The following is a 12,873-nucleotide window of genomic DNA, read 5'->3' as shown; positions in this document are numbered from 1 at the left end:
AACCGTGTATTGCACTTTTTTCAAATCAAAATGAGATGCAACATTTTTTTTTTTTTTTTTCGTTGCCAGATCTAAAGCCATGTCGAGCTCCATAGTGCTAATTCAGTATCCATGCATGATTGCAAATTCAATTATCCAGTTAGTTTTTGGGCAGACAAAATGATTTCCAGGAACACATTGTTCACATTTAAAACTTCTACAGTCTCTGTATGTTTCGTCACTTTCCCCATATGGCCACAAAGTTTACTGAACGTCTTTCATGCTGCGATGATGGTTATTTTCTAAATCTAATTTCCTCTCTGGGCGCAGTAAAGTTCAAAATGTTCTAATTGAATTTGTGTACATGTATACTGCAAGTTATTTGTAATCAGCGAGTTAGTTCTTAGTGGATCCAGTGCCAAGTGTTACAAAAAGACCAAAAGAACTTTAAACTTGAAGAAAAAACCAAACCAGAAACCAGACAATGAACAAAGCTGTTGTCATTTTGGGAGGACATTGTATTGCATTATTTGATATTGTGGTGGAAAAAAGGATGTTTCCACCGACCATATTACTGGAACGTGCAGTAATAACCTAAGAATACAACTTTTACGGAACAGCTTTTTATCTCCTTTAAAGATGTATTCTCTTTTGAAGCTAAGTAGATGAATGTCAGTGTTGCAATTTCACCTAAAGGGGCTTTAAAATCTAAGCATCATGCGACTTCTGTCCTTTAAATCAGGCTTCTAAATCTCAAATATGATGTTATATGAGGATGGGCTTATCAATCAATCATTATTTGTGTAGCGCCAATTCATAAGAAGTGTGATCTCAAGATGCTTTACAAAAAAGCATATGGGATAATATACAGGAAGGATACACTTACAACTTTGATTTAAAAAATGTATCCAGAAAGGTACAGAGTTAGTCAAGTCTGCAGAGAATTTTGCTAACAGCAGATGTAAAATGAGCAGCCATGAAGGATGTTGGTCTTTCCCCCCAGAAGGGAACAGCTTGTTTATTCTGGTGTTTGATAAATTATAAGGCAGAACTGATTCATGGTCTTTAAACATTTATGTAATCATTTCAGATGGCTGTTTACTGTATATTTTCAAATGCAATGTGTAGCCATTTAAAACTAAACTAAACCCTAAAAATATTGTTTGTTCAATTCAGATTCAATCTATCATGAACCTGTCACACATGCAAACAGATGTGTGCTCCTGTCTGAGCTCAGAGGCCCATCCAAAAGAAGCAAACACTTCTCTCAACTCCTAAAAGCCTCATCTGCTAAGCTCCGGGCACACACTCGCACACATATTTGGTAACCATTTGAACATACCAGCACAACCCTGAACCATAAAAGGTCTTGGTACTCCTAATTTCATGTCAGTCATGTGCAATTTCAGTAGAAAATAAATAGATAAACAGAAGAATCACAATGCAGGCAACAGGGGAACAACTGCTGACAGCCTTAATTACGACTGGATATGGAAGAAATCACTCTGCCTTCGCTAATGGTTATATTCACATTGATTTAATTAGGCTGTTATAGCTGTTTGATTCTTCTAAACCAGTATGTCTTACCTCAACAAAACATAACTTTTAATAAAGAGGACAACAGACAAGGATTAGACATTATGTCAAAGTATGTTCTCTATTCCTAAAGAAAAGAACCATGTTTAATTGATTATAGAATATATCAGTGCAAACACTTTTGTAATTAATCCTGGGGAAACTTCCAGAGAAGAGAAATAATACATCCTGCCTGAACGAGTCTCCTGCCAATTTGGAAATTCCCTGGGGAAAAAAACAAAGAGAGATGGCAAACAGGAAGTACCTTCATGAGATACCTGAACTACGGTGGCCGGTAGGGGTCAAACGCTCAGCAACTGATGAAACGACATACATTTAGAAAACGGCGCAGCATATATAGAACCGCTGCACATCCAAAAGCAAATGCAAAGTACCAGAACAAATGCAAAGGCTGAAACGCGCTGCAAAGACACAAACGCGCTGCAAATAGGCAAAACAACTGCATAAGCATCAAACGCGCTGCAAATACAGAAGCGAAACTTAAGTCAAAACACACACAACCAGAAAACAACTGCAAACACAGGAACGCTGCAAGTTCAGCCTTAAACGGAAGTGCTCCAGGCCTGTAGGGGCGCTGTGGAACTGTTTATTTAGCCTACGGGAGAGAGTAAGAGAGACAGCTAGGATCAGAAAGTTAAGTTTAGATAGGGAAGTTGTATCATACCCCACTTTACATTTGTCTGCAAACCACCCCATTGCTTGTTAAAGGACACAGTTTCATGACGCAAACAAAACACATCATCTACAAAAAGCTTTTAGATCTTTAGATCCTTGTCATAAAAAATCACAAACAAGCCAGTGACAAGAGACACCTCTTGGAGGTGATTACATACCAAATCATATTCAACTTTATGGCTTTACAGATTGGATGGCTTTTAGCAGTGGCCCTGGAAACCCATACTCGCCCCTTTTCCAAATCCACTAAAACTCATCTGGATAGGAAGACCAAACTCCCCTGGCCGTCCTTTATAACCTGACAGGCTAAAGCGCTGCTCCACTGTTTCACAGCCGAGACTCTGCATTGTTCCTTCTCTATAGTTCGACAGTTAGCTAGAGGATGCTTTCGGCACCTCCCAGAAGCTCTATTATGTCCAGGCAATGGACCAGGTCCAGGTGTTTGGACAACCTGCTGCTGTAACGCCACAATTTCTCAGTTTGAGATCAATAAAGTAATTCTATTCCATTCTATTTAGTTGGGCAGCTCAGGGCCATCTCATCCAAACCTGGCATTATTCAACTGAGGAGTTCCTTGACTATCTCAGCAACCTCTGCCAAGGATACTGCATGCATGGTGTATCTTAAAACAACCAGAAAAAATATACATGTAATGAATGTTTGTGCAATTAGGAAATCATTAAGACATCATTACTGTCAGAGTACGTGGTGAGAAACTAAATGAACACTACATGACAAACCTCATCCAAATCCTAAGAGATTTCCCAATAATGTTACATCTACATAACTAGTTTAACAATTCTGTAAAGACACATTGACTTTAAAATTAAAAGGATAATGTGTGACATTTTACATTTAAATATAGCAGAAACAGGTATATCTTATGTAAATATCTCTGAATCATGACTGTGGAAAATGAGTGCGAAGTGCTGTGTTGTTGTAGAAACTGTGTTAACGTCATGATTTCATGGAGGGGATGGGAAATTCCTCCCCTTGCGTATAAAAGCTCTTTTGGTGAAGGACTAGAGAAAAAAAGAACATAGTCTTCGCCATGCTAATTTTGATGTCAGCGTTTTTAGATCACGGCCATTCCCTGTCAATACTGTATGTAATGTGAAGCTACAAGCTAACTAAAGTGTGGTAGCATTAGTCTGCTATCACAACAATGATGGCCACAGGCAATTTCAGCTCAAGCCAAGGACAATTTTGTCCACCTCCTGTGCTCTTTGCTCTTCTGTGCGACTGCAATTCGAGAGGGGCTGGAGGTGTGTTGCTAGAGGAGAGCAGAGGCTTCTGTATGGCGGAGGTGCAGGCTGCAGCGAAACAGCAGTACGTTTTGGTTTCATGCTGGTGCTCAAGGGCAACGTCTACTGGATCAAAAACGTTGCACCATCTCCCTTTAAAGCACTTCAGAACACCAGTTTGAATTTACAAAAAATGTGTTGAAAAAATGCATTCATTGGAACTTAGAAAAGAAAAAAGACATACAGTACAGTTTACTTGTGCTTCATGGAGAGGCTACCGCAAAACAAACAGAAGAAACTCAAAGAACAGTTATTTAAACCCGGAGAACAAACTGTCTACTTTCTGGACATTTCAACACAGTGTTTATTCTCAAAATCCTCCCTCGGTCTCAGACAATAAGACTAAAAAAAGAAGGGAAGTGGACGAGTTTCATGGAGAGTACACACAAAGAATAAATAGGCAGCCTGGGAAGTGTCCTTCTCTGATTCACTAATGGATAGTTTTGTACACTATTCCATTAATTTACTCTAAACTTCTCTTAAACGTATCAAGCCGAGCCAGTGAGCAAAATATGGAGTTCTTTTTTACTTTTGCAAAGAGGAAACTAGAGCTACCTTTTATACCTACTCAGCCCCTCAAGAGATGCACTCCCTTCCAGAGATGTAGCTCCATTATATCAGACTTTTGAAAGGAACTACATGTGTTAAGAAAAAAAAGTTTCTTAGCTTTACTTTAACTGTCAGTCTGAATCCTGCACATTGAAAGACTCATTCATGTGCAGAGAATCAGGCTTCCCCTAGTTCCAAAAAGAATTAAGTCCCATAACTCAATTTGGGAATAAATTGGTTGCAGCTTGACTTCAATTTTTTGGTATATTGTACGGCTAACAGTTTCCTCTTATATGGACAAAAACACTTTATCATCTGACAACTAAATATGAATACGAAGATAAAAGGCACTACACACATAAGTCAATAAGAATATAATTCAAGGTGAGTGGGGACAAGCTAGCTGACATGGAAACAGAACATGTGATTTTACAAGACCTACATCAACTAAAAACTGGATGGTAATGATGGAAAGCTTTTACATCATTACTGTGGTGTGTTGTTGCAATGCATTTCTCATCTTTCTGTGCTACATTAATGTCATGAAACAGTTCGTGTTTGTAAATGTCAAGCTCAGGAGGGTCAAACCTTTACTGCTACAATGGTCAATGCCTGTACAAGTACAGGTACACATTTGCCTTTTGCTGTATACAATGCATGATGTGAAAATGAATCACTCATATTTAGATTCATCTTATTTATATACTACTAAAAATACCAAGACAGCAACAAAATCTGAATCATCATATTTGTCTTAAGCTATTTTATTCTATTAACATCAGTAATGTTGATTTATAATTACATAATCTAAGAAAGTTGTAACAGAAAGGTGTTTTTCTCAAGATGTGGGACAAAATTAATTTATTACCTTCTGATAACATCCAGCCGACGGGCTGGTTGTGTTTCTCGGCTGCTGCGGCTAGCGGTGGCCCTGGCGGCCAGTGGCAGCAGCAGCAGCAGCAGCAAAAACACAAGACCGGCCTGTCGGCAACAGCCGTCTCGCCGATATGTTTATATTTTTTCGCCATTATCAGCTTTCTCCATAGAGCCTGTTAGCATAGCTTCCAAGCAATATGGTGGACGTTAAGTTTCGATTCCGGGAGTGAGTTCCCACCAACTGATCTGTGATTGGTCTGTAGCTTCAGTGGTCGAAAATATGAGGAACTAGCGTTGTAGTTTCACCCCGCTAACCGCAACAGCTTCCAATGATGAAAATGACGATTTTTGCGTCATCGGAAGCTCCCTTTCAGACTTAAAAATACAAAGATTTTCCATCTCAGGGGAAAATGAAGGCGGGATGCACGACAATTAAAAAATATGACCAGGTTTCTAATGATACAAAGCTTAATGCAAATGGGTGAAGTATCCCTTTAATAATGTCAAAACGACTATGGTGCTAAAAAGCCCTTTAACTATCCTAAAAACAAGGTCTGACACCAGTCTCAGGAGCATTCTGGTGAGAAGGGCTACGACTGAAGTCACCCTTCTCATCCCCAACCACTGAGTCCAACACCCACTCAGTCTGAACAACTGCTGAGCTGACCTTCCTTCACAGAGATCAAACAGCAGCACCTTTGAAAAAGTGAGACACTTTCCTGATAAGCTGTCTTTGACATATGAACCACCAAAGCCAGCACCATCTTCTCTATGACTCACTGTTTTTCATTGCTGGATTTTAATTCATATCTGACATGCAAGACGAAGGTTTTCCACAATTTTCAGTAAAAAAAAAAAGGAAAATACAAGGCCAGTTATATTACAGGCTTCCTGGTAACAAACATGTTTTTCAGCTAGAGTAGCACCAGAAAAGCCACAGTTAGCAGTCTGGGTCTATCGCTATCTCTGCTTTTGCCTGTTAATCTCTATGACAGGCATAAAAATCTCTTCTGACATATTAATGTTCTTGTAAAATTTACACCTTTTTTGATGTCGTACAGTCGGCAGACAGTCGGCTGTGTGAAGAGCCACTGATTTGTCCAGAATGCATGTGACTTTAAGACTCTAAAGTCACATGTGACTTTAAGACTCTAATGTTCTGTTTTCTTCATTCACTTCCCCTGACGGCGGCCTGTTTTCCTTTAACAAAGTCAAGTCAATCCCAGGTTATCCTTCTCCACATGGAAGTCTGGGAAGCTGAAACTAAAACGCATCTTCATGTCGAAAAGCAGAACATAATTTAAGTCAGTCTGGCAATGTTTCGAATCATAACATGAAGCACAAAAACTGTCAATGACAGCAGCCCAGATGTTGGGCAATGAACACAAGAGAGCATGTTTAAAACAAAGACTGACTTATTCTAATATCAAATAAATGGCTTGTTTCTCAATGGTTTCTATAACTGTGAATGACTACAGCATTATGTATTGAAACTTAAAACGTTTCACAACGTGATCTTTATATTTATTAACAGCAGTTTGTTTTTTTAGAACACTAAAAAATGTATTATTATTAGAGCCCGACCAATTAATCAGCCAGCCGATAATATCAGCCGATATTAGCGTATCAAGTGACTATCGGTATCGGCCCATTTTATCACAGATACTATGAGATTTAGTGTCGATATTACGAGTGTCAAGCTGTGATGCATGTACATACTCAGTTACTCTGCAGTTGAGAGGCCAACTGTGTCACAAGTGTTTGATAACTGCATTTGAGGGCAATAAAGTTGTATATCAATAAACAGTGGATATAAAAAGTGTACACACCCTTGTCAAAATGTCAGTTTTCGTGATGTAAAAAAATGAGACCAAGAAAGATAATTGCCAAACTTTTTCCACCTGTAATGTGACCTACTACCTGTGCAATTCCATTGAAAAAAAAGACGTCATTTTTTTACGGGGTAAAATAATGTATGAAAACTATCAGCCGATTTATCAGTATCAGATTCTTTTGTCCTCCTATAATGTCAGTGTAAGCGAACCACTGAAGGGTAATAATGATGACATACAGTACTGTCACCCTGCGGTTCAATAATCCAGGAAAATACTGTGTTCATAAAAAGACCACATGTGGCTCTAAAAAACAGAATTTCTGCATTGTTTACAAAATGCTAATATTTATAAAAATATCTCTGGAGGCAAATGGTCTCGTAGCATTTGTTGTTGATCACATCAACATGCTCTTTTCTCAAGAAGCACTGTGCACGCAACAGCTTCATTTCATCAGACAAAAAAACTGTTTTAATGAACTGAAAGATTGGCACGATCTTTCCTCTGACGTGGTTTGTAATTCCCTGCAGTCATGATGCTCGCAGTATTTGTTTTTCAAGTTGCATTTAGTCATCTAGACATTGTAATTTAGAAACGTGCAAGTGGCTTATACTGTATGGACTTCAGAGTCCATAAGAGTGAAACTAAAATGCTACACAGAAGATTCAGTCAAGCCAGTATTACGCCTCTGTTTTTCAAGACTTTAGATTCTCTTCAGCGTTGCCCCTTGAAGGGAAAATGCACCTTTCACATTTCATGCAAGTCTAACATTTGACTCTTCTTGGTTCAGTGAGTTTCAAACGATCAGCTTGCTGTCATGTTTTCACTAAATGTCACTCCATGACTGTGTCTGAATGCATCCACCTCCCTTTCTTTCTCTACTTTTTGATGATCAGAGTAAACGAATACATTCTCTGAACAACATTTCAGTTGCTTTCCTTTGACCCATGGTTGCCCTATCACGTAAGAGGTGCACAGCAGTCTCATCTGTCTGTTATCCAGCCAGCAGGGTGACGCTGCAGAGGCTAAGCTTTGATGCCCTGTCTCTTTCTCTACCTTTTCTGTCACTGCTTATAAATCCTTAAACTCTGACTAAACTGGAGCAACAGGTGATTCTTGTGCAACAGCTTAGCTAGACAAAAAACGTTATTTCCACCTCTATGGGGTTGCTCGTTCAGAGGGTGCAAAACAATAAAACACGAAGAGCTCAAAGAAAAAAAATCTCCAAAGTTGAGGACTATCCTGAAACCCTGCCAGAGATAATCTGAAAGGAGTCAGAGAGAGGAAATGAGGCATTTTGCATGGAAAGTTGGAAACCATAAATATTCAGATGCAAAAGGGATTTATTTTGAACCCTGAGGAAAAAGCGAAACTAAATGATCGGATTTTACGCAACAGATCAGCGAGACATCGTACTCCTGAGGTATTCTAACCAAGTAGCAACCAATTATTAACCAAGTATTTGGCATTTTGCTGTAGTTATTAGCCCTGCTGATTTTCACCGTGCTGTAACTAAGCTCAGCCATCATCATATTTTTGTATTCATATTGATTCTGCAAGATGAGATATTCTTGTCCCAGTCTGTGCCTTCACATTTGATTTGCTGTTGCAGAAGCAAGGCACAACGGGAGCGCCACATAAACACACACACACACACACACACACACACACACACACACACACACACACACACACACACACACACACACACACACACACACACACACACACACACACACACACACACACTGCGCTCCCCCATTGGCTTAGCTGGTCGCCCCTATAATGGCCTCTGTAACTACCTTCAAAGACAGAGGGGGGATTACTTCGTCCCCCCATTACATCATTCAGATTGAAGGCAAAATGTCACAGAGGACGTAAACATCGCACCTTGAAACAACAGTCAGGACTATTGATAGAAAAGATTGCACAAGTCAGTGAAAGACGAGGCACTTTCTAATACATCTTTCCACTTGGGCTGGAAACTATTCCATTCCATTTTTTTGTATACGATTATGCAGAGCATTTGGCAAGGGAGAAGTGAACGGCTAACAGAGTCTGACATCCAAATGTTAATAGCATAGCCTCTCAACACATGTCTGCATGGTGTTTTTAAAAGACCAGAATTCACAGTTTCCTAAAGTGATCCCTTCAGATTTTTTCCCATCATGCAGATTATCAAAACAACCGCAACAGCGGGGAACACAGAGTGAGGTTACTCCTTTTCTCCCACTTCTGTTTCCATCAACCAGAAGGCTGAAATGGGCTTCAAAGAGAGCCACATGTTGTATAATTCCATAATAAAGTAGACACAATGTGTATTTGTTCTTCTACTGCCAGCATATCAACAGGAGGTTAGGAAATTGTGGCTTTAGAATAATATCAATATCGTAAACATGATGTGTCTTGTGCTCCAATTCAAAAACAACTTATTCAATCTTACCCAAACCATAACCAGATACTGGGAGTCCCTAATCATACCACTAAAAATACATAATTATGCTTTTAGCAGCACACACTGTGCTACAATTTAAGGGAATACCATTCTGCAGATAAGTTCAATGGGGAAATTGTTCCTTTTATGATACCTGTATTGAAAACAGTTAATGTTTTTCTCTTAAAATGAATAACGTTCAAATGATTGTAAATATGTTCTAATGTTTAATAAGTATTCTAGATGTCAAGATGACAAGGATGCCTTGAAAAATCTTTGTAATGGTACTATAGGACTGTCTCTGCCTTGCTTTTCAACTACACTGCATGCTGGACACAATTCAGAACCGGAGAGGGAGGGGTTTGACATAATACTGTGAGTTTTGGCACCGCTCACAGTATCTGGGTTTCCTCCTGTCACTGAGATCGACTGCAGTAAGACAGAACCACTTAAGCTGGTCCAGCCTCTGTGACTACTAAAGCCAATTAAAGATTAGACGAGCCAAGAAACCAGCTCCTCCAACTTCTCTTGGTTAAAAGCTGGTGTGCGTGAAAACATGTCAAATGAACTGCTCATATTAAACAGATCCAAGACAATGAGTGCAAAGCATGCGGTGCCACATTAGAGAGGAGGACAAAGATACAAGCCACACAAACTGCATGTCTGGAAATAAACACGCACTGGCATGAAACCCTTGTGGGCCTTCACAGGACAGAAATGTGGCCCTAACTTGTCAAAAGGTGAACTAATGTGCTCCGTGGGAAAATTTAAAACCAGATGAAGTCACAGTAATGCTAATAATAAATCTCTTCTGAGTCCTGGTCCGCTCATCATCGTTTCTCTACCCACATGACATGCCTCTTTGCCTCTGCCCGACTCAAACACTCAGCCCATTCATATATGAAAGAAAGCCTAGTCAGATTTGGTGAGCAAAAAGCCCAGAAAGGCAAATGTTCCTGGTAGTCTTTCCATTTAAATATAGATTTGATACTAGAAATAAATACATAAAAGACTGACATGAGTTTCAAGGCTAACCGGAACTGTAGTGTTATAACATGCCTCTGAATGTGCTTATAAATGTTAGACATGTTTAACCCTTTTCAGCTCTTAAAAAGGGAAAAGTCATGAAAACAAACATCCAACCATAACATGGTTCACTGTTTCCTAAACTTTAGAAGCAAAGATTTCCCCATTTTGGGTTTTTTTTTTTTTTATAGCCTAATTTAGACTACTTGCCATTTAACTCACAAGTGGGCTTGCAATATTCTGTAATTGCAAACCCACTAACTGTTACAAGAGCAGTTGGAGAGCCCACATCTTGCAAAGTCTTCTAGCTGTGCTGCAGTTATAATAAATGTAAATCTATCTCTCTATAGTGTGCCTCGAATAGGACCCCCACCTCAGTCGGTTCCCAAAGAGGATGTGGAAACACAGTTGGATGTGTGCGTGGAAATGAGTGACAGACCGACCATTTATTCGAAACTAATAGAGATTAAACACAACCTGAACAGGTTCAATCCAATACTGAGATACCTACACGACTCTGCGTCCATTTTAACTGGTCTGACGCAATTAAAACAAGGGGAAACGGTGTTTACCTGTTTACCTATGTTTTGTGACGCTTTTCAACTACGCCGTCTCTTTGCGGCCTCTTCTTCTGCAGTGGGTTAATTAGGCATGAGCGGACAATTAGCACCACCTACTGCTAATGTCGACGAACCACCTCCCTAATATTGGCATGGTACGATTTAAAAAAAAAAAAAAAAAAAAAAAAAAAACGCACATTACAAGCAATTCGCATTTTCATCGGTAATTTTCTGCTAAATTCGGTTAAAAAATCAATAAAACTGCGCTACATTTAAAAGGGAACCTGGCAGTTGTTGTTAATTCGCTCATTCAACACTTTAAAGAACAAAATAAGTAATAAAAAGCGAACAAGAAAAAGTTTAATTCCAGTTACAACATTTTTTTGTTGTTGTTTCTTCAGCGAAACACTTCTTGAGGTAAAAGTGAGTTTTTGTACTTACTCATCAAAAAGACGATAGAGAAATGAGTACTGTGGTGTTTTACATAATCCATGGCTCTTTTTTTTTTTTTTTTTTAGTCACATCCGCAGAGTTCTTGTAGTTTCTGGCACCTTTAGGTCGTCATTAATGCGTTTCGTAGTCCTTTACAAACAGGCTCGTGAATCCCTCCGTTAACGGACGCTGCCCCAAGCGCGCTCCTCTGAATAGTGTAGTTGTTTCTCCAAGTTGCGCACTGTTACTCATACCGGTGATGCTGATGCTGCTGCAGCACCCAGTGACGACAACCCACCCCACCACCACCCTCCCCCTTTACGCTCTCTCGCTCTCTCTCTCGCTCTCTCTCTCTCTCTCTCTCTCTCTCTCTCTCTCTCTCTCTCTCTCTCTCTCTCTTACCACCACTCACCAGTCGGCTCCTTGTCCTAGAGACATTCATTTTCTAAGGTCCCTCTCTCTCTGCCTGATGGGGGAATGTGTTTTCGTCTTCAGATATTGGTTTCCAAACTCTTTAATCTTCGTGTTCCTGCTGAAGGTGATGACAGCAGCTTCTCCATACGAAATGTATGGTGCAGACCTAAAATGAGCAATGATGAAAATAAAGTTCAAATTATGACCAAAAAAGAACAGAGACCACAGAGAAATATTTTTAGACAGTATTCACAGTACTAGTGGCATATAGCCTACATATTTTATTTATATTATAAGATAAGATTATCTTTCAGATGTTGAGTTTTCCTAATTTATTTATCCATGGAAACTTATAGGCTATATAAGATATAATTATCATAAACTAAAGCATAATAAATAACCCTGTTAATTATCCTGCTATACATTTTACTCGATTAACCTACAAATGCTGCCACGTCTCTGATTTACAACCGAAGCCTGTGAACACTCCTGAAGTGGTCGTTTCCCATTTGCTGAGCAAAGATCATGGTGAACTACTGCTGTCTGTCCCTATGGCTCACTAGTGAATGTAAAAGACAGTTCTGATTAATGAGAAATACATTAAGGCTGTGTAGATCATTTAAAAAAAATCCAAAATTTAAGAAAGGCGTACATTTTACAAAAGGATGGCATGTATCTTTATTCTTTTCCGACATGTTTTTGAGTCTGTTTGAACATATGCCAGCACTGTTTGAGTTAAGAAATGTTTCTGAATGTACTAATCCACATCAAGCAGAATTTCGGATGCGTCAATGTTGCATTTTTTATTCATTTTGATTGAGCGCAAATCATACATTCACTGAAGCCTGACATGATGTTCCTTTTGAAAAGAGAAATCCATGTTATACACTCAGTATGAATTTTCCTCTGTGTTTCCGTCCTGTGCTCTCTGTCTATATCTTCCATTCAAAGCAGAAAACAAAACAGTGTTTGTCTCATGTTCACGACTGTCTAATGAAGAAAACTGACGGTAAACATGATGCCATCTCCTGTTTTTAGCTTTTGCATTTACGGAAATACCTCCTCCCCAAGTGATTTTTCTCACATGCTGCTCCCTATTGAAGTGTCTTTTTATGCTTCAGAAGTTGGGAGTTCAATCACACAAGGCTTGCATCATCAGGTGCCGCTGGAGAGTACCTTCATCTTCATCAGTGAAC

The 12,873-nt window shown here is 39.3% G+C and overlaps 2 protein-coding genes across 5 annotated transcripts in view; both read right to left on the bottom strand.

The window, feature by feature from the left end:
* Positions 1–11,516, bottom strand: part of ltk (leukocyte receptor tyrosine kinase) — a 51,319-nt gene extending 39,803 nt beyond the window's left edge. For all 4 annotated transcript variants that reach the window (XM_065966408.1, XM_065966409.1, XM_065966410.1 and 1 more), the window contains exon 1: positions 11,273–11,516. In XM_065966408.1, coding sequence (XP_065822480.1) covers positions 11,273–11,324 — 52 coding nt within the window. In that variant the 5' untranslated portion in view covers positions 11,325–11,516. The remainder of the gene's footprint in view (positions 1–11,272) is intronic.
* An 847-nt stretch (positions 11,517–12,363) lies between these two features.
* The window catches only part of rpap1 (RNA polymerase II associated protein 1), a 52,076-nt gene continuing 51,566 nt past the window's right edge, over positions 12,364–12,873 (bottom strand). Inside the window, exon 28 of the mRNA XM_065966368.1 lies at positions 12,364–12,873. The gene's annotated coding sequence lies outside the window, so the exon portion shown is untranslated.

The sequence above is a fragment of the Labrus bergylta genome, chromosome 18 (genome assembly GCF_963930695.1).
Source record: "Labrus bergylta chromosome 18, fLabBer1.1, whole genome shotgun sequence".
Classification (NCBI taxonomy): Eukaryota; Metazoa; Chordata; class Actinopteri; order Labriformes; family Labridae; genus Labrus; species Labrus bergylta.
The sequence above is the reverse complement of the archived record's forward strand: the minus strand, read 5'-3'. Positions and strand labels throughout refer to the sequence as shown.